The sequence below is a fragment of the Myotis yumanensis genome, unplaced genomic scaffold (genome assembly GCF_028538775.1).
Source record: "Myotis yumanensis isolate MYYU_CA2020_CCGP unplaced genomic scaffold, mMyoYum1.0.hap1 SCAF_24, whole genome shotgun sequence".
NCBI classification, from domain to species: Eukaryota; Metazoa; Chordata; class Mammalia; order Chiroptera; family Vespertilionidae; genus Myotis; species Myotis yumanensis.
In genome coordinates, this window is record NW_027223775.1 from 1,026,634 (window position 1) to 1,047,798 (window position 21,165).

The 21,165-nt window shown below is 47.9% G+C and overlaps 1 protein-coding gene across 1 annotated transcript; it reads left to right on the forward strand.

Annotated features, from left to right (window-relative positions):
• The first annotated feature begins 12,751 nt into the window (after positions 1-12,751).
• On the forward strand, positions 12,752-17,212 carry LOC139000604 (melanoma antigen preferentially expressed in tumors-like). The gene is made up of 4 exons (XM_070402751.1): positions 12,752-12,774; positions 14,223-14,555; positions 14,942-15,547; positions 16,657-17,212. Exons 1-4 carry the CDS (start codon positions 12,752-12,754, stop codon positions 17,210-17,212), a joined length of 1,518 nt encoding a protein of 505 aa, XP_070258852.1.
• Positions 17,213-21,165: the final 3,953 nt, after the last annotated feature.

Consider the following 21,165-nt stretch of genomic DNA (forward strand, 5'->3'; position numbering starts at 1 on the left):
CAAATGGTCAGTGCTCCTTCCTTTTTGGCGGCAGCATACCATTCCAGTGTGTAGAGGTACCACCGTTTTTAATCCACTCATCTGCTGACAGTACTGAGGCTGTTTCCAGGTCTTAGCTATTGTAAATTGTGCTGCAGTGAACATAGAGGTGCATGTATCCTTTCTGATTGGTAATTCCAGGTTCGTGGGATATATTCCTACAAGTGGGACCACTGGGTCAAATGGGGGTTTCGTTTTTAGTTTTTTTGAGGAAACTGCATACTGTTCTCCGTAGTGGCTGCACCAGTCTGCATTCCCACCAGCAGGGAAGGAGGATACCTTTTTCTCCCCATCCTTGCCAGCAGGTGGCGTTTGTTGATCTGTTGATGATAGCCATTCTGACAGCTGTGAGGTGGTACCTCATTGTCCTTTTGATTTGCATCTCTGAGATGATTAGGGACTCTGAGCATGTTTTCATATGTCTCTTGGCCTTCCTTTTGTCCTCTCTGGAAAAGTATCTATTTCGTTCCATTGCCCAATTTTATGATTGGATTGTTTATCTCCCTTTTGTTAAGTTGTATGAATTCCCTATAAATGTTGGAGTTGAAACCCTTATCAGAGGGAACATTGGCAAATATGTTCTCCCATGCAGTGGGCTTTGTTGTTGTCTTGTTGATGGTTTCTTTTTTCCTATGAATAAGCTTTTTATTTTGATGTTGTCCTATTTGTTTAACTTTATTTTCTATTGCCCCAGGAGCTGTGTCAGTGAACATACTGCTTCAGCATATATCTGAGACTCTGCTGCCTGTGGCTTCCTCTAATATTTTTATAGTTTCCAGTCTTATGTTTAAATCCTTTATCCATTTTGAGTTTATTTTTTGTGCAAGTGTAAATTGGTGGCCTAGTTTCATTTTCTGCATGTGTCTGACCAAATTTCCCAGCACCATTTATTGAAGAGACTGTTTCGTCTCCTTTGTATGTTTTTGCATCCTTTGTCAATATTAATTGAGCTTAATGGTTTGGGTTAATTTCTGGGTTCGATATGCTATTCCATTGGCCTATATGTCCTTTCTTGTGCCAGTGTCAGCCAGTTTTGAGAACAGTGGCTTTGTAATACAGCTTGATATGTGGTATTGAGATCCCTCCTACTTTGTTCTTCTTTCTCAGGACCGTTGCAGCTATTTGGGGTTTGTTTGTCTTTTAAATATATTTTATTGATTTTTTTACAAAGAGTAAAGAGAGGGATAGAGAGTTCGAAACATCGATGAGAGAGATACATGGTCAGCTGCCTCCTGCACACCCCCTTCTTGGAATGTGCCCCCTACCAAGGTACATGCCCTTGATGGGAATCGAACCTGGCACCTTTTAGTCTGGAGGCCGACGCTCTATCCACTGAGCCCAACCTGTTCGGGCTCAGAGTCTTATTTTTTTTAATTACAGATGGATTTTTGGAAAGTTCCGTCTAGGTCTGTGAAATATGCTGTTGGTATTTTAATGCGGAGTATATTGAATGTGTGGTTCGGTTTGGTTCGTATAGCCATGTTAATGATGTTGATTCTACCAAGCCATTAACATGGCATGTTCTTTCATCTGTTTTTGTCTTCCTCTATCTCTTTTTCAAAGTCTTGCAGTTTTTTGGCTAGAGGTCTTTTACCTTGGTAGCTAAGTTTATTCCTAGGTATCTTAATTTTTTTGGTGGTATGATAATGGGATTTTTGTCAAACTCTCTTTCTGTAAGTTCACTATCTACACTAATAAAAGAGAAAAATGGTAATTGGCGTACGACCGCTACCCTTCCCTTTGGCTAATCAGCATATCCTTATGCAAATTAACTGTCAGCCAAGATGGCGGCTGTCAGCCTGGCAGCTGGAAGCGAACATGAGGCTTGCTTGCTCTAGTGACTGCAGACTCCAACGTTCCCCGCCTGCCTTGCAGGCCTCTGAGCTGGCAGTTTGAAACTTTGGAAAAATTATAGCCGGCTGGGATCTCAGAGCTGAAGTTATACATTGTTTCAATTATAGAATGACAAACAAACCAGCAGCAGGAGCCTCAGAGCTAGAGCCAGAGCTAAAGCTGGCCCAGAAGAAAAAAAAAGAAAAAAGAAAAAAAGGAGTTATTGGGAGCTTCAGTCAAAACTGCCAGCCTGAAAGCAGCCCTCAGCCCCTCACCCAGACTGGCCAGGCATGCCAGTGGGGACCCCCACCCTGAAGGGTGTGTGACCAGCTGCAAACAGCCATCATCCCCTCATCCAGGCTGGCCAGGCACCCCAGTGGGGACCCCCACCCTGATCCAGGACACCCTTCAGGGCAAACCAGCCGGCCCCCAGGCCTCTATCCTATATAGTAAAAGGGTAATATGCCTCCCAGCACCGGGATCAGCAGAGCCGAGAGGTCTCCTGGCACCAGATCAGCATGACAGGGTGCAGCGCCCAAACCCCCTGATCGCCCTGCGGCTCTGTGTGTGACAGGGTGTGGCATCCCAACCCCCTGATCGGCCCTGCTCTGTGTGTGACAGGGGTGGCGCCCCAACCCCCCCTCCTCCACGGGCCCTCTTCTGTCTGTGACGGGTAGAGCCATAACCTCCCCATCGGCCCTGCCCTCAGTGTGACAGTGGTGGCGCCCCAACCCCCTGATCCACCCTGCTCTGTGTGTGACAGGGGGTGGTGCCCTAACTCCCCTATCGGCCCTACTCTGTGCGTGACGGGGGAGCTCCCCAACGACCTGATGGGCCCTGCTCTGTGCGTGACGGGGCGAGGGACAGTTCCCCAACCCCCTGGATTGGCCCTGCTCTGTGCGTCACAGGGGGTGGCACGTCAGGCTCCCCATCGACCCTGCCTTGTGTGTGATAGGGGGCAGTGCCCTAACCCCCCAATCAGCCCTACCCTGAGTGTGACTGAGGGTGGCATCGCAACCTCCCAATCCGCCCCGCTCTGTGCATGACAGGGGGCGGCGCCCCAACTCCCCAATCAGCCCTGCTCTGAGCCTGACCAGGGGCTGCACCTAGGGATTTGGCCTGCCCTCTGCCACCCAGGAGCAGGCCTAAGCCAGCAGGTCGTTATCTCCCGAGGGGTCCCAGACTGCGAGAGGGCACAGGCCGGGCTGAGGGACCCTCCCTTCCCCCCCGAGTGCACAACTTTTTGTGCGCCGGGCCTCTAGTTGGTGTATAAAAAGCCATCGATTTCTTGGCATTGATTTTTTAGTCTGGTACACTGCCAAATTCATTTATTAAGTTTACGGATTTTTTGAATTTTTCTATGTACACTAACATGTCATCTGCAACTAATGACAGTTTACTTCTTATTTTTTTAATTTGGGAGCCATTTCTTTCTTTTTCTTGTGTGATCACTGTGGCTAGCACTTCCAGTACCATTTTGAACAGAACTGGTGAAAGCGAGCATCCCTGTCTTGTTGCTGTTCTTGAGGGAAATGGTTTTAGTTTTTGCCCATTGAGTATGATGGCGGCTGTAGGTTTTTCATATAAGGCTTTTATATGGGGAGGGATGATCCTTCTATTCCCACTTTGCTGAGTGTTTTTGTCAGAAAAAGCTGTTGCACTTGGTCAGATGCCTTTTCTGCACCTATTGATAGGATTGTGTGGTTTTTCTCTCTCAATTTGTACATGTGATGTATCATGCTTATTGATTTGCGGATATTGTACCAGCCTTGCCTCCCTGGGATAAATCCCACTTGGTCATGGTGTATGATCTTTCTAATGTAATGCTGGATCCCGTTTGCTAGAATTTAGTTGAGGATTGCAGCATCACTGTTCAACTGGAATATTGGCTTATAAGTCTCTTTCTTTGTGGTGTCTTTTTCTGGTTTTCGGATTAGGGTAATGCTGGCTTCATAAAAATAGCTTGGAAGTGTGCCTTTCTCTTGAACTTTTTGAAAGAGTGTGAGAAAAATTGGTTTTACTTCTTCTTTGAATGTTTGGTAAAACTCCCCTTTGAAGCCATCTGATCCAGGGCTTTTGCTTTCTGGAAGCTTTTTGATTACTGTTTCAATGTTATCAGTAGTTTTCAGCTTGTTCAGATTTTTTTGCTTTTTCCTGATTGAGTTTTGGAAGCTTGTATTTTTCTAGGAATGTGTCTATTTTGTCCAGATTATTGAGGGATGTTTAATGAACCAAAGACACAGAGGTAAGACGAGCACACAGGATGATTGATGCCGGACAGAGGGCTACATCTCGCTCAGGCATGTATCAAACTTTGCACTCTCACCATCGTTTTTATTGGGGTTTGGTACAAGGTCAGTGCATCAGCAGTTAATTAAATCTTGTTTTGTTCTATATTATTCCAAAAGCATATTGAGGACAACTTGCAGCTGTGCCCTCCCTTTCTGTTTTACACCCACGACTATTTAATCGTAGCCTTTCTCAGGGAGGTAAATGTTTCTGGAACTCAAGATTGTGTGCCATGTTGACCCAGCGTGACTCGCAAGTCACACTGTGCTCCTGATAGAACATTCACTTCTTCATGGCAGGACTTCAGATCCTTGTTTACAGATGTCCAGCTACAGAGGTTGTCCAGTTTGTTGGAGTAGAGTCGTTTGTTGTAATTTTTTACAATCCTTTGTATATCTGTGGGGTCATTTGTTACTTCACCTCTTTCATTTTTGATTTTGTTTATTTGGGTCATCTCTCTTTGTTTCTTGGTGAGCCCGGCTAGCTGTTCATCATTGTTGTTTATCCATTCAAAGAACCGGCCCTTGGTTTCATTGTTCTTTTGTATTATTTTTTTGGTCTATTTGTTGTTCATTTCTGCTCTGATCTTTTTTTTTTATTTTTGCTAAAAGTATGACAAAGGGTATTACCTAAGTGCCCTTTTTATCCCCCCCACCCTTGACAAACCCCTGCCCTCCCTTACCCCCCAGTGTCCCATGTCCATTAGTTATGCTTATATAGATGCACACAAGTCCTTCGGTTGATCTCCTACTCCCCTCCCTCCTGCCCCCCAAACCTCCCTGGCCTTCCCGCTGCAGTTTGACAATCAGTTTGAGGCAGCTCTGCCTCTGTATCTATTATTGTTCAAAAGTTTGTAATGATCTTTATTATCCATGATTGAGTGAGATTATGCTCTGATCTTTATTATCTACTTCTTTCTGAGTACTTTGGGCATTTCTTGTTGCTCTCTTTCTAATTGATTAAGTTGCAAGGTTAGATATTTCATTACCATTTTTTTCTTGTTTCGGGAGGTAGGCCTGTAGAGCTATGAACTTCCCTCTCAGGACTGCTCTCATTGTGTCCCATAGATTTTGGATTGTGTGTTTACATTGTCATTTGTTTCCAGGATGCTTTTTATTTCTTCTTTGATCTCTTTGGTAACCCAACCATTGTTTAATAGCATTCTAGTTAGCCTCCAAGTGTTTGATTTTTTCATTGTTTTTATTGCAGTTGATTTCTAGTTTTATGCCATTGTGACCTGAGAAGATGCTTATTATGATTTCTATGCTCTTGAATTTGAAGAGACGTTGCCTGTGTCCTAATCTGTAGTCTGTCTTTGAAAATGTCCCATGTGCACTGGAGAAGTATGTATATTTGGTAGCTTTGGGATAAAATGTCCTGAAGATGTCAAGTCCATCTGAACTGGAGAGTCATTTAGGATTGCTGTTTCTTTGGAGGTTTTTTGTTTAGGGGATTTATCCAGTGGTGTCAATGGGGTATTAAAGTCCCTGACTGTGGCTATCTTGCTATCTGTCCCTTGATATCTTCCAGAAGTATGTATTTTATGTGTTTGGGTGCTCCTGTATTGGGTGCATATATGTTTACCAGAGTTTTATCTTCTTGTTGAATTGGCTCCTTTAGTATTATGCAGTGGCCTTCCTTATCTCTTGTTATGGCCTTCACTTTGAGTTCTATTTTGTCAGATATAAGCATTGCCACCCCAGCTTTTCTCTCATTTCCATTTACCTGAAACACTTTTATTTTCCATCCCTTCACTATCAGTCTGTGTGAATCCTTTGCTCTGAGGTGGGTCATGTTTTCTTATGCATTCACCTACCTTATGTCTTTTGATTGGAGCATTTAGTCCATTTACATTTAATGTTATTATTGAAATGTACTTGATTGTCATCATTTTTATTCTTATATTTTTCTTTCATCTTGCCTTTCTGTTTCTTCCTTTTTACAGCAGTCCTTTTAGCATTTCTTGCTTCGCTGGCTTGGTGTTAATAAACTCTCTTAGCCCTTTTTTTGTCTGTGAATCTCCAGATTCCATCTTCAATTTTGAATGATAGACTTTCTGGGTATGGATTCCGTCCCTTGTTTCACATCATTTTGTATATTTTATTCCATCCCCTTCTGGCCTGGTGTGTTTCTGTTGAGATATCAGTTGATATTCTAATGGGAGATCCCTTGTGGGTAACTTTCTGTCTTTCTCTGACAGCCTTTATGATTCTTACTTTGGCATTGATGTTTAATTATGATGTGGATTGGTGTTGGTCTTTTTGGGTTCATCTTGTTTGGGACTCTGAGTGGTTCTTGCACTTGCATAGTTATTTTCTGCCAATATCAGGGAAGTTTTCTGTCATTATCTCTTCCAACATGTTTTCTATTCCTTGCTTCACTTCGTCTCCTGTAGTAGTTCTGGTATCCTTATTATGTGGATGTTGTTTTGTGCGGTGTTGTTCCAAAGCTCCCATAGGCTCTCCTCTTGCATTTTAAACTTTCTTCATCTGACATGTTAGTTGCCTCCATTTCATTTAACTCCTTTTCTGTTGATTGCACTTTATTCATTCCTTTGCGGATTGCTTTTTTGTCTCCCTATGTTTTGTTGTAACATCGGTATTGTATCTGTGTGCTAGATTCAACTGCTTTCCCACCCAGGTTCTTTTGGGGGTGTTTCTACTGGTGTGATCTCTCAGGTCTTCTGGGATTGGTAATCTAGCAGAGCTCCCTACTTGAGCTATTTGGGTTCTCTTGGGATAGTTGGGTCTTGACTGTCAGTTTCATCTTTGTGGATGAAGTGTTATCACGGGTTAGCAATGTGACTCACCCCCAGCATTGTTTTGCAAGGTGTTTTGGATGTGATTATTGTTCCGGCTCTTGTGGAAAAGATTGTCTGAGGTCTCACTGGTATGTGCTCACTGTTTGTTCCCAAAGACCATTGCCTGGGATGGAAGATTCTTGGGGCCTGCGGCTCAGGAACTGTGCCTTTAGCCGGTGTGGTGTGACCGTCGCTGGATTAGCGTTACTCTGAAGCTCACTATGAGGGCCCGGTGCCCATGAGTGTGTGGAGGCGGGTATCTCGTAGTTTGTGGTTGAGGCAGTGGGACTCTGGCCAAAGTGATTTCCCTGTCTGAATCACGAAGGAGTTTAGGATCCAGCAGCAGACTGTCGAGAGGTAGGTAGCCGGGCGGGGGGAGGGGGGATCCCGTGGATCCTACTGAGGGAGCCATGCACCCTTGGTTGGAAAGGCACATGCCCAGTGATAGCACACAGAAGGGCCCAGGAACTGTCTGCAAGGGGTGTGTGCTTGTGGGGCCCACACACTGGATCAGAGTGATTGTGCTGCGCCACTGGCCCGTGTAGGGAGAAGTCCCATTTTCTGCTTTGGGGGATGAGCATCCATAGTTGGAATTGGATGCCCAATGCCTGCTTACAAAGGTGCCCAAGTATCGTCTACTGGGGCAGTGGGCTGAGGGGGTCCTTGTGCTGGAGCGGCACTACCGTGAGGACCGGATGCCTGCATGTTGTGCCTTGCAGCAGGCTCATGGGACTTGCGTGCTGGATCGGTGCAATGCAGTGACCAGAGGTCTGCAGATGAAAAGGAGGAAGTCCGACTATCTTCTGCTGGGTCGTTCAGCCCTTGGTTGGATACCTGTGTGCCCAACCAGCCAGGGCACGTCTCCTGTTTTCAGATTCCTCCAAGGTGTTCTCAAAGATTTTCACAGGAGCCCATGGCTTCCTACGTATGTGCGTCAACATGCTGATTCCTTGTTTGGGGACCAGTTGGTTCTTACTCTGACCTGGGTTGACACAGGTGACTGAGACCATGGACCACCAGGGCAACCAAGTACTGGAGGGCGTGAGGCCATTCTGAGCTGAAAGCAGCATGGAAGGAAGACATCTTCAGGTGAGCTGGTTACGGGAGCCGCCTTGGGTGTCTAGAGAAGCACTGCACCTCTTCCATTCTCATCACCAGGGAAATAGGTGGGATCTGCATCCTCAGGCCCCTCCTGGGGGAGCAGAAACAGGAGCAGCCATTGTATTCTCAGGTCCTGTCCCCCCAAAATCATTTGTTCTCCTGCCTTTCCATGGGGTAAAAGAGAGCGAGCATGAGACAAGAAGCTGTAGTGTGTTAGAGACCCCATGTTCAGCAACTCTGCTCAGAGCAGGGCTGGCATGAGAGCCCACAGACTTAACTGGTGTTTGGCATCAGGTAAGTTTTGGTCTCTTCCCCTGAGCTTGCACCACTGAGGGTTAGGGATGGTTCTTGAAACAAAGTAATAGTAGTGCACAACCTGTCCCCTGGCTACCACCCAAGGAGATCAGGGAGGCCTGGGAGCTAGAGAATGGGGATGGAGAGACCTCGCCCTCATGCATTGGGAGGATCAGGCCTCACACAGATGCTGCTGGTACTAAGGTCACCTGGTGGTAACCCCTCCTGTTACTAGTGTCTCAGCCCCATTGAGAGTGGCTATTTCAGGACATACTGGTCCCAGGACCCTGAGAGGAGAGGTCAAGGCCATGACTGCACAGTAGTTTGGGGCAGAGAGAATTATCAGCCCTGGGCTGCCGGAAGGTGCCCTCCTTAGTGTGATCCACCTGAGCAGAGGATGAGGCGGAGGGGCATAGTGGAGCTCAGGCCAAGAGGGAGACACCCTGAAGCTATGCCTCCTGTGGCCCCAGTGCTGGGCTGGGTTCCCCACCCCTCTCTTTCCCTCTCCCTCAGCTGTGGGAGGGCCTCCATGCACAATTGCTACCTTGATCTTGTGGGTGACACATCATCAGTAAATTTACATACTTGCAGATCATTCCTAGTTCTCCCTGGGAATATCACGCCATCGCCTCCCCCATCCTCCTGAAGACCTGACCGGGTCCATACACCATGGCTGAGCACAGACCTGCCGAGCACCTGAATTGTGGTGGGTGATTGTCACCTAAATGGACACTCCTGCTCTCTGCCCATGACCCTGGTCGCGTCCACCGCTGCCACACAGAGAGTGGCATGTTCCCATTCTCTGGTGATTTCTCTAGGCACACTCCCATCAGGCTGGCCCTGGTGATGGCCATGGGAGCCTTACACCAGGAACCAGGGCCTTCTTCTTGTGTCACCTTCCCATGACCCACTCAGCGATATGAGCGCAGGCGACTGACTCAGGCCTCAGTTGCCGCAAAGGGAGAAGGAAGTCAATTTTTGGCCCCTGCCAAGGTCTGTTGTCTGGAGAGAGAAGTAATGAGACTTGGAAAGTGAAATGGTTGGGTAATTTCTTAAATTCTGCCAAACATGAGGAATTACTTTTGCTCATCATCGTGACTCAGAACCCAGCTTCAGGTTCACAATGGCCAGCTCCCAGAGAAGTGTAAATGAGGAACATGGTTGTGACCAAAAAAAGGATGGAGAGGTCCCAGGGCAAGCCATGAGGGCAAAGAGCTTCACACTAAAGGAACTCTCCCAGAGACAGGTGCCCACATAGGCAGCAGGAAGGATGGGACCTGGGAAGCTTATCCAAATCTAGAAAGCAATGTGACAGTTCAGCAGGGCATGGAAAATATTCTCAGGCTGTGTGGAAAGTTGTATGAGCTGAAGACCCGCAAGCCATGTTTAAACTAGTCTTGAAATAGTTTGCAAAGGCTCATGTCAGTTTTTAATTCTCAAATATTTAAAATCACAGGATGCTAAGTAGTGATTTTACTACTTTATTTATTTACATGTACGGTATGTTTATAACAGAGTTTTTAATGTTGTGATAAAAATTTGTAATGGCCATTGAAAAATAACAACTTTTCCTATGGTTATTAGGATTGCTGGGCAGGGTATTAGCTGGAGGTACCATTCTGTGTGGCGTGCTCTACCGTGCAAAGCAAGAGCAGCCTATGACTTGCTCATTTTCCAGCCCAGTTGTTTTGTTTTTTCGTTTGTCTGCTCAGTCAAGTGAGGGTTCATGCCTCAGAGATACTCTGAGGAAGACCATGACATTCTCATGAGGTGTCCCTGCAGATCATCCGGAATAGCAGTGGATGCACCTTAGGCCCTCAGTGAATGTTCTTGAGTAAATCCAGGATTGAAGAGAGAGAGGAGAGGAGTCTGTCTTTGGCGGCAAGGATCAGCTGACCCGGGGACATCCAAGATAACATGTCCACTCTGTGCCAGTGCCTCCTGCCAGCCCTCCTGCACCGCCCTTGGCATTAAATGGCGAGACCCAGGCATGTCCTGGATGTGAGGCATGTTCTCCTTGGGGAGGAGGGAAGAGGGGCAATCCCTTGTTTAGGTCTAGATGTCATTGTGGCTGATGTGAAACCAGGTCTGGTTGGGCAGAGGCAGGGCAGGTAGAGCCAGCAGAGACTTGTGAGTTTGAAAAAGGCACAGAGGACTAAATATGTCAGGATAAGAGGAGGTCTGACTGCGGAGGGAAAGAAGCCAGGTGGAAGGGTGTCTGCTCCAAGGCTGGGTTCAGAGAGCGGACCATGGGAAAGCCCATGCATGGGGACTGTTCCCCAGGGCCTGTGAAGCCCGACAGAGGCAGGGCTTGCTGTGGAACCCAGGAAGGGCATCCTCCTGCCTCTTTGGTGACTCTTTGGATCCAGAAAGGCAGCTCGGATGTTGATTTTCCTTCTGTACAATGTAGCTTGTCATGTTCTCCAAAGCAGCTCAGAAGAATTGTGGAGAACTCGTGGTTTCTCTTATCAGTGGCTGTCCCCAGCATCAGGTTCATGATGGGCTGACTGACATTCCAGGGATGCATAAAGAGGGTCCCAGACTTGTAACACATTCTTAGGACCCCCCTTCATTCAAAAAAAGGTCCATAGGGCAGATGACCTGGGATCGCAGTAGGAATTTTGTGACTGGAGAAGGCGGTTGCAGAGGACGGCCCTCCTCATGGGCTCAGAGGCTACTGTGTCCTGTCCATAAGTGAGGGCCATGATGAGAGCAGGTGGCAGGTGACCAGGATGTGGTGAAAACATCCCCCAAATTCATGTGTGGGTGCTGGGACTCGGCGGGGCCTGTCCAATACTGGGCAGGAAGTTCTCCTGCCCCTTGTGCCATAGCACATGCCCTGTGGGGGGGTGGATAGAGGAGTGTTTCTTGCTCATGAAGAAGGTATGTTCGCCTCAGACTTTGTTTCTAGGTCATTCTTAGTGGTTCCTACTACCTCCTTGTATCTCCTGGACACTGGGATCTCATAGAGGCTGCCTGAGCTTGGGCTCCTACAGTTTTCCAGTTTCCGCCTGGTGCATATAATGTCTGCGTTAAAGAGAAAATCTCAGCCCCCAGGTGGCACCCTCAGGCTAAAAGCCCATGATACCAAGTCTAGACTCAAATGCTGACCTCATTACAGTTTGAACCTCTTCCAGAAACCTCAACAGCCAGTCTGGAATTTTCTGGTCAACACCACTGTGGTAATCTGTCACGTGGTCCCTCTGCCTGGAACATGAGAGTTGTTTGGGCATCACAATGCAGGGGGTAGACAAGAGCAGAAAAGTTGCTCCTTCTGCCTCTGTCTCTCTCTCGCTCTCTCGCCCCCAACCCCCAAGCTCTCTCTCTCTGGTTCTCTCTCTGTCTGTCTCTCCCTCAATTTCAAAAGATCCTATGTGTGACCCAGTACAGCATGGGGATATCTCAAACTATGGCAGATCCTTACATGCCAAGTACAGCTTCAAATCTTCTGAAGGGGAAGGTGTATCTGTGCACTGAGCTTAATCCTGAGGGAGGACATCTTCCCTCACGATCTGAGTGAGAGTTTTAGGCGTGGGCCCAGAAGGAGCTTTTTGAAGCCAAATTTGCATGGATTGTTCCCTAGGGTTGAGCAAACATTAGTTATTTATACAGACTTTGGCAATCATGTTAGTCCCTGGAACTTGGCTGGGACTAACCTGCTGCCTGTGAAAGGTTGGGATGTGGAAGAGGATGCCTGAGCTAAAGAGAATGCCCTCTGTCACAGCTCCTTGATAAGGATACACAGGTCTTTTGGCCCACATTTATTTTTCTCTGTGCCTCCAAGATTCCAAAGAGCCCACGACTCTCACCCCTCAGTGGCTTTCAGAATTGGATAAGTCACATCCCAGGTTGAGCTGCCACACCCCTCCTCTGGCCTCTCCACAACCCACGTTTTCACATTTAATTTTCTCAAGCCAGTTTGCTGAGCTGGTCTGGTTCTTCTGGGAGGAAATGCCCTTTACGTCCACAGAGGGAGGGTGACAGAATCTCCTGCCTATACTCCCCGTCAACTGGGTCCACCCAGTTTCCTCCTTCACCGCTAGCCTTTTAAGTTCTCAAGTTTATGCAGTCAGAGTCTTTGAGTTTCCCAAATGTTCACCTTGTCCTGGGTAATTCCTTGGTCCTATTACAAACGTGCAGCCCCTCCCCTCTCCTGATCAGCCCCTAGACGTGATTTTGGCCGGACCTCCTCTGGGGAAGGCTTGCTCCTCAAAATCTGGAAGACCAACTGTCCCTCTGTTCCTGTTGGAATGGGCACGGGATTTGCAATTGTAGGTAACATCAAGTCTCAGGGACTGTTTGGTCCTCAATACTGTTGCATTGAAATTCTTTCTCTCTTGAGATGATACCACTGTCTCCCTAAAGGTGTGTTAACGGGAACATTAGGGAATTTTGATGTGGCACCAACACCCCCATCAAGTCTACTTCCAGTTTGGTTTCCTTTTCTTTTCCTTTCATGCATGGACCTGGGGTTCAGCTGGAGGTGTGGAGAGTACAAAACCCCATCAGGGTTAAATGCCTGGAGATCCAGGACTAAGGTTCTGCTCTCAGGTGGAAGTAGCCATTTCAGCTAGGACCTCAAAAGGAAGGTGTGGTCAGACGAGGTATAATGGCTTCCGAGGAGGCCGAGGTGGGAACAGAGGCTAGAGCATGAGAGTCAATGCCCAGGTCTGAGCACAGGGCTCCCTTCACCACGCCCCTCTGGTGAGTCAGGAGCCTAAGGTGGTCCACAAGGACCTGCAGGCCAAGAACCCAGAGATTTGTCCTTTCTTCCTTACAAATGAGCAGACTTTGCCTTTGCCTCTGGGTGCAGGTTTGCCTTAATGCAAAACGTTTTGATTTCTCTTTTGATGTTTGCCATGCATAGAGGTTCACAGGGCAAGTTTCCCCTGTGTCTGAAAGTCGAGTGTTTCTAAGGAGCCTATTGTAGGCCAACGTGGCAAAATCCTTTTTGTAGTTTTTAGCGACCGGGCTGTGCGTGTGAAAACAGGTCTTAATGGAAAGTCTTTCATAACAGCCAATTGATGTTTAGAAAGAGTGGAAGGGGGTGGGGGGAGGGAGAGAGAGAAACATTGATGTGAGAAACATCCATCAGCTGGCTCCTGCCCACCCCCTAACGGGGGTTAGGAATGGAGCCCTCAAGAGACCTTTGGGGGCACGGGAGGATGCTCACCGCACTGAGCAACACTGACCAGGGCTTGCAGTCTCTTATTGAGAGGAGCCTTACTTGTGACATGTGAGCCCTCTGTTGTCATGGATAAAGTGGTCATTCTAATATTCATAGAAGGGGCACACAATAAAATGTACATGTTGGAATTAATGGTTATTTTTCTCACCTGCAGCTACCCCATGCTTTAGAAAACGTTTGTGCTGCTTTTAGGATTCCTCATTTAAAAGGTGTCAAAGGCCTCAGTGGTACCCATTGTGTGGGTGTTCTTTAATCTTCCCCATCTATTTTATTTCCTGGAACTTAGCAAGAGGCAGTCCTGGGCCACGGGCTGCTCCCTACTCCAGGTGTTTTCAGCCCTTCAGTGATCCTCAGAAACGTTTTCCCTGGAAAGGTTGGGATCATCTCTCTGGTTTCCCAGGACTCACTGCACAGCAGAATTCCAGCTAGCCAGTGGGTAGATGTGGGAGGGGTCCAGTGGTCATCTCACCCCTCCTTGGTGCCTGGTTCTTGTCCTGCCAGTGTCAGAGGAGAGGCAGGGCTGAGTGGCTTTGCGGCCCCTAAGCAGAAAACGGGGTTGTGGTAAATTGGGGGCGCTCCAGTTGTTGCCGGAGCAGTGCCTTTGGCCCTCAGCTGGTCCCTCTGAAGGGAGAAAGACCGGGGTTGCTCATGCTCAGCCTGACAAGATGCCTTGCTCCCGGCTGTCTCCCAGGATCTCTTTCATAGCAGCTTCATGGGGATGAGCCTCCCGGCTCCACGCAGACTCCTGGAACTGGCATGTCAGAGCGTGCTGAGGGATGAAGCCTCGGCCATCGCTGCTCTGGAGTGGCTTCCTGTGGAGCTCTTCCCACCTCTGTTCATGGCAGCCTTCGCTGGGAAGCACAGCAAAGTCCTGAAGGCCATGGTGCAGGCTTGGCCCTTCCCCTGCCTCCCTCTGGGGGCCCTGATGAACCATCGGCAGCCTCACCAGGATATCTTGCAGGCTGTGCTGGAGGGACTCGATGCCCTGCTTGCCCAGGAGACTCGACCCAGGTACAGGGGATCCAGTAGCCTGGGAGCACCCTGGGGATCTGAGCAGTTACAGCTGGGATCCGGGTGTGTGCAGGGCCAAAGGGAGAGCTGAGGGAGGCCTTGGAGCCACTGCTGGGGTCATTCTGGGAACAGGCTTCGGATAGATAGGGCTGATGAAGATGCCGAGGGTGACCCAAGGGACACGAGCCCACTCCTTCCTGGTGGCACCTAAAGGTACCAGGAATGGGGACCATGAAGGACCCCAGTAGCACCAGGAGCAGCTGATTCCTGGGCCATGGAGTCAAAGTCCAGTCAGGTGTCTGGCCCAGCTGCCCAGATTCCTAGACTCATGGTCTTATTCCTTGTTATCTTAATGCACCCCAGCAGATCTCCTATTTTCTCCACAGGAGATGGATACTGCAGGTGCTTAATTTACAGAAGAGAGTTCATCAGGAGTTCTGGATCGTGTGGGCCGGAACCAGAGCCCATGTGTGCTCACTGCTGGAGCCTGAGGCCCCACAGCCCAGGAGGAAGAGGGGGAAAGTGCACAGCTTAACGGCCAGGCCAAATTCACCCTTGGCCCCTGTGGAGGTGTTAGTAGACCTTTGCCTCAAGAAAGGTGTCCTTGATGAGTCCCTCAGCTACCTGATTAAGAAAGTCAGCGAGAGGAGAGGTTTGCTGCACCTTTGCTGTAAGAAGCTGAAGGTGTTTGCGATGTCAAAGCAAAACATTAACATCCTGGATATGGTGCAGCTGGACTCTGTCCAGGATTTGGAGGTAAACTGTACCTGGAAGCTGTCCACTCTGAGGAAGTTCGCTCCTTACCTGGGCCAGATGGGCAATCTGCGCCGGTTCCTGCTCTCCCACGTCTTTACGTCTTCTCACACCACCTTGGAGCAGGAGGAGCAGTGTGTCAGCCTGGTCTCCTCTCAGTTCCTCAGCCTGCCCCACCTCCAGGAGCTCTATTTGGACGATGTCTCCATCCTCAAAGGCCGCCTGGACGAGATCCTCAGGTGAGGGGTGGCGAGGTTTCCCTGCCGACCAGAGCGAGTCCCTTTCCATTTCAGCGCACAGTGACGGGCTCTCCCGTGTGCCGTCCCTCAGCAGTGCTAGAGTGCCTGAGCCACTAGGCGGTCCACACAGTCAGTGTCTTGTTCACTGCTCTGTCTCCTTGCATGTTGTGTCATAACCCCCCAGACAAAGGTAGGACGTATGCACTAGGACAGAGGCTAGTAAAGAGACTCCTTGCTAGGAATTGGCGTAATGGAGGCTTCGGGACAGGGGATGGTAGCTTTGGGAATCCTTCTGAGTGGTGTCTAAGGGAAGATGATGCAATAGAAACAAGTGAGGATTGCAATGACTAGGGGAAAGCCAATCAAAGGTGCGGTTTCAGGGGTTAAGTTCCGCACTTAGAGATTTGGCCATGGCAGCCTTTCACTCCAAACCTGCCTCAATCACCTGTCTGCCAAGGGTTGCCATAGGCTCTCGCAAACAGAATGCCTGGTAAATGCAGGATTCTGGAGGGAGGCATTACGAGATGGGATAGGTGGTTTGTGGACAATGCAGTGATCTAAGTTCCTGGAGGGTGGCGGCCCTCGCTGGATGTTGCCTGACTGTGCCCAGGTTAGCCCTTTCTGCACATCTGCCAGAGGCCTCATTGGGCTAAGAGATGATGGTGACAGGGGTCTAGGCTGTGGCTGGAAGGAAGCCCGAGTTGCAGGCATTTCGGGACATGTCTCCAATACTAAAATGCACTGGTTGCCTCCTGCTTCAGACCCTGGGCCAGGCTCCTTTCTGAGCTCCTCCCATCTTTACCTCCCATCTTTATGTTCACAACACCTGTGTGTTTGGGCTGGGGGTGTATGATGAGTAAATGGAGTGTGTGAGGTTTCATCCAGTTGGATCCGTCACGGAGCAGATAACAGATGGAGAAAGATTCCACTCAAATTTGCTCTGACGTGAATGTCCCTTTTCACTGTGCAACATGCTGGGTTTGATCATCATCTGGAACACTGTAGGCTTCGGTGACATGGGCCTCTTCACCCTGAAGGCCTGGATCATCCTCACCTGCCTCTGCCCACCAGGTCCATCCCCCACATGTAACTGCTCTGTGTCTCCCCAGGTGCCTGAAGACCCCCTTGGAGACCCTGTCCATCACTAACTGCCTGCTTTTCGAAAGAGACTTGAGACATCTCTCCCAGCACCTGAATGTCAGCCAGCTCAAAAGCCTGAGTTTCAGTGGGCTCAACCTGACCAATATCAGTTCTGGGTCACTCCAATTTCTGTTAGAGAGAGCCTCCCCCACTCTCCAGGACCTGGACTTGGATGAGTGTGGGATCATGGACCCCCAGTTCCTGGACATCCTGCCTGCCCTGAGCCACTGCTCTCAGCTCATGACCCTCAGTTTCTGTGAAAACCCCATCTCTATGACCGTCCTGGAGGACCTGCCTCGCCACATCGTCGGGCTGAGCAAGCTGTATTGCGTGATTTATGCGGCCCCCCTGGAGAGTTACGAGGAAAGGAGCGGCACCATCAACCTGGGCCGACTTGCCCAGATGCATGCCGTGCTGAAGCAGATGCTGCAGCAGTTGGGGCGGCCCGGCATGGTCTGGCTCTGTGCTTACCCCTGTCCTCACTGTGGCTGTAGAACCTTCCATGACCCAACTCCCATTCTGTGATCCTGTTGCTTGAGTGTCTAGCTGGGTGCCCATCTGGGCACTTGGGCACTGAAGCCCAGACATAAGTGTACCATACAGGAACACAGCAGCCAGTTTCAGACAACTACTCGGGGTTGGGGGGGAAATGCTGGCAGGGGACTCGATGGTTTCTTTGGGGAGATTTGTCCTAAGGAGTTTGAAATATGCACCTGAATCTCTCATGGGGAGGGATTGAGGCTTGGGTGGTAGATGCGGGGATTACCTTTGCTTGAAGGGTTGTGAATAATTGTCAGTAATAAAGAGAACTGGATGTTAACCGTCTGGTGTGCTCTATGACATGTTAACCTGATTCTCCCACCTGCAGTTACTGGACAAGTAAGAAGGCATGAGCATCGTGATGGGCAGACACTAGGCTGGTGGAGGTTGGGTCAAGGAGATCACATCACCATTTATCCTTTCTGGTTTGGTGGTTCTTTCTGGTGCACCGGTACCTACTCACTCACCTCTGTGACTGTTCAGTGGGTCAGCACACACAAGGGCCATCCACAGGGACTGGAACAAGTGGCTTCCAGTGAGCACCACTGAGGTACAACTGCTCTGGGGCCGTCACGGGGAGCTAGTCCAGGCCCTGGACTCAAACACTCCTCCCCACTGGGAGCCTCCATCGCTGGCCTGTGGCCCCTCCATGGCCGGGATTCCCTGTGCACAAGTCAGGCCCCCAGTACTGAAAGGGACATCAGCCTGCCAGGGAGCCAGAGCCATGGCCTCACATGTCCATGCCTGTCATTCACTGCATCCAGCCCCTTCTTGAATTCAAGTTCTTGTGGCCTGTAAACACATTTACATTCTTTTCAGCAAAATACTAAGCTGGCATAAACCTCTGCTTTGTTCTGTGTCCCGTCCTAAGAATAAGACATCCTTTTGTGGAGGATGGTCTAATGTTAGAAGACTTTCCCCTCGTGATCCTCCTTCCCATCAATCAAGGAGGTGGTAAAGCAACGCTGAGCCAGTGACAGGCCCCGGGTCTAAGAGTGGACAACCCAAGCCAGTTCCCAGAGAGCACTTAAGTGGACACAGGTGAAGGTCACACCGGGGAGATGGGGGTATGGAGGGCCACCCTGAGGGGCAATACAACCAAGTGAAAGGGAGATGTCCCAGTGTGCTCTTGGATCCCATAGTCAATGGACAGTTAGCTGCCCAGCAAGGAACAGGCTCCCTGCCCACTTGCCACTGCATTCTGGCCCTCTGCTGTCTCAGTTCTCTCACTGAGTGGCCTGCCAGAGGAGCACCTAGGGAGAAGGCCACACATCCAGGCCCAGGAGCAGGGCTCCATTTGCCTGTATGTCTCCCTAAATGTAAGGAAGTCAGTCCTGCTTTTTCCCCTTCTACTGCCTCTCATTCAGTGCCAGCCACTCATGTGCTTGCTGCTCTCTGCTGGGTGTCAGCAGCAGCTTAGCTTGTCACATACAGCAACTGGCACTTTGTTCTCTTTTTATTGCCATTCCTTTCTTTTTCTTCTACCTTCTAGTCTTCCAGCTTGGGCCCATCAGCGCAGGAGCTCATTTTTCCATTTCTTAAGTACATTTCTTCTTTTTATTTATATATTTTTATATTTTTTTTGCTAAAAGTATTACAAATGGTATTACCTAAGTGTCTTTTCCACCCCACCCCCCCAGGCCCTTGACAATCCCCTGCCCTCCCTTGCTCCCAGTGTCTTATGTCCAATAGTTATGCTTATATGCATGCATATAAGTCCTTTGGTTGATCTCTTACTCCCCTCCCTCCTGACCCCAAACCTCCCTGGCCTTCCCGCTGCAATATGACAATCAGTTTGAGGCAGCTCTCCCTCTGTATCTATTATTGTTCAAAAGTTTGTAATGATCTTTATTATCCATGATTGAGTGAGATCATGTGGTATTTTTCCTTTATTGACTGGCTTGTTTCATTAGCATAATGCTCTCCAGTTCCATCCTTGCCCTTTCAAATGGTAAGAATTCCTTCTTTTTTACAGCAGCATAGTATTCCATCGTGTAGATGTACCATTGTTTTCTAATCCATTCATCTGTTGATGGGCACTTAGGCTGTTTCCAGATCTTAGCTATGGTGAATTGTGCTGCTATGAACATATGGTTGCACATATCCTTTCTGATTGGTGTTTCTGTTTTCTTGCGATATATTCCTAGAAGTGGGATCATAGGGTCAAATGGGAGTTCCATTTTTAGTTTTTTGAGGAAAATCCATACTGTCTTCCTTAGTGGCTGCACCAGTCTGCATTCCCACCAGCAGTGCACAAGTGTTCCTTTTTCTCCACATCCTCTCCAGCACTTGTCGTTTGCTGATTTGTTGATGATGGCCATTCTGACAGGTGTGAGATGGTACCTCATTGTTGTTTTGGTTTGCATCTCTCAGATGATTAGTGACTTTGAGCATGTTTTCATATGTCTCTTAGCTTTCTGAATGTTCTCTTTTGAAAGGTGTCTATTTAGATCCTTTGCCCATTTTTTGATTGGATTGTTTATCTTCTTTTTGTTAAGATGTATGTGTTCCCTATACATTGTGGAGATTAGGCCCTTATCAGATATGACATTGGCAAATATGTTTTCCCACGTAGTGGGTTTTCTTGTTGTTTTGTTGATGATTTCTTTTGCTGTGCAGAAGCTTTTTATTTTGATGTAGTCCCATTTGTTCATTTTCTCTTTAGTTTCAACTGCCCTAGGAGCTGTATCAGTGCAGAAATTGCTTCGGCATATGTCTGAGATTTTGTTGCCTTTGGATTCTTCTAGAATTGTTATGGTTTCATGTCATACATTTAAGCCCTTTATCCATTTTGAGTTTATTCTTGTGTACAGTGCAAGTTGGTGGTCTAGTTTAATTTTCTTGCATATATCTGTCCAATTTTCCCAACACCACTTATTGAAGAGACTATCTTTGCTCCATTGTATGTTCTTGCCTCCTTTGTCAAATATTAATTGAGCATATTGGTTTGGGCTAATTTCTCGACTCTATTCTATTCCACTGATCTATATGTCTGTTCTTGTGCCAGTACCAGGCAGTTTTGAGAACAGTGGCTGTGTAATACAGCTTGATATCTGGCATTGAGATCCCACCTGCTTTGTTCTTTCTCAGGTTCGCTGCAGGTATTCAGGGTCTTTTTTTATTCCAGATGAATTTTTGGAGAGTTTGGTCTAGATCTTTGAAGTAGGCCATTAGTATTTTAATGGGAAGTGCGTTGAATTTATGGATTGCTTTGGGTACTATGGACATTTTAATGATGTTGATTCTATCAATCCAAGACCACGGTATGTTCTTCCATCTCTTTATGTCTTCCTCTACCTCCTTTTTCAACGTCCTGTAGTTTTCTGAGTACAGGACTTTTACCTGTTTAGTTAAGCTTATTCCTAGGTATTAATTTTTTTGGTGCGATGATAAATGGGGTTGTTTTTATAATCTCTCTTTCTGCAAGTTCACTATTGGTGTTTAGAAATGCCACAGATTTCTTGGGGTTAATTTTGTATCCTTCTACATTACCAAATTCATGTATTAAGTCTGGTGGTTTTTTGATGGAGTCTCTAGGGTTTTCTATGTATAATATCATGTCATCTGCAAATAAGGACAGTTTTACTTCTTCTTTTCCAATTTGGATGCCTTTTATTTCTACTTCTTGTCTAATTGCAATGGCTAATACTTCCAGGACTATGTTGAACAGGAGCAGTGAGAGTGGGCATCCCTGTCTTGTTCCTGTTCTTAGGGGAAATGGTGTTCGTTTTTGTCCATTTAGTATGATGTTGCTGTGGCCTGTCATATATGGCGTTTATTATGTTGAGGTATGATCCTTCTATTCCCACCTTTCTGAGAGTTTTTATCAAAAATGGGTGTTGGATTTTGTCAAATGCTTTTTCTGCATCAATTGATATGACCATGTGGTTTTTTTCTTTCAATTTGTTTATGTGATGTATCACGTGTATTGATTTACG

What these genes read in the sequence shown, in the direction of transcription:
- LOC139000604 (XM_070402751.1), top strand. Translation starts at nt 12,752, where the DNA reads ATGTGGCACCAACACCCCCATCA. An exon ending in TGGCACCAACACCCCCATCA is followed by an intron (nt 12,775 to 14,222) that starts AGTCTACTTCCA and finishes TGCCTTGCTCCC; the next exon opens with GGCTGTCTCCCAGGATCTCT. An exon ending in CGCCTGGACGAGATCCTCAG is followed by an intron (nt 15,548 to 16,656) that starts GTGAGGGGTGGC and finishes GTGTCTCCCCAG; the next exon opens with GTGCCTGAAGACCCCCTTGG.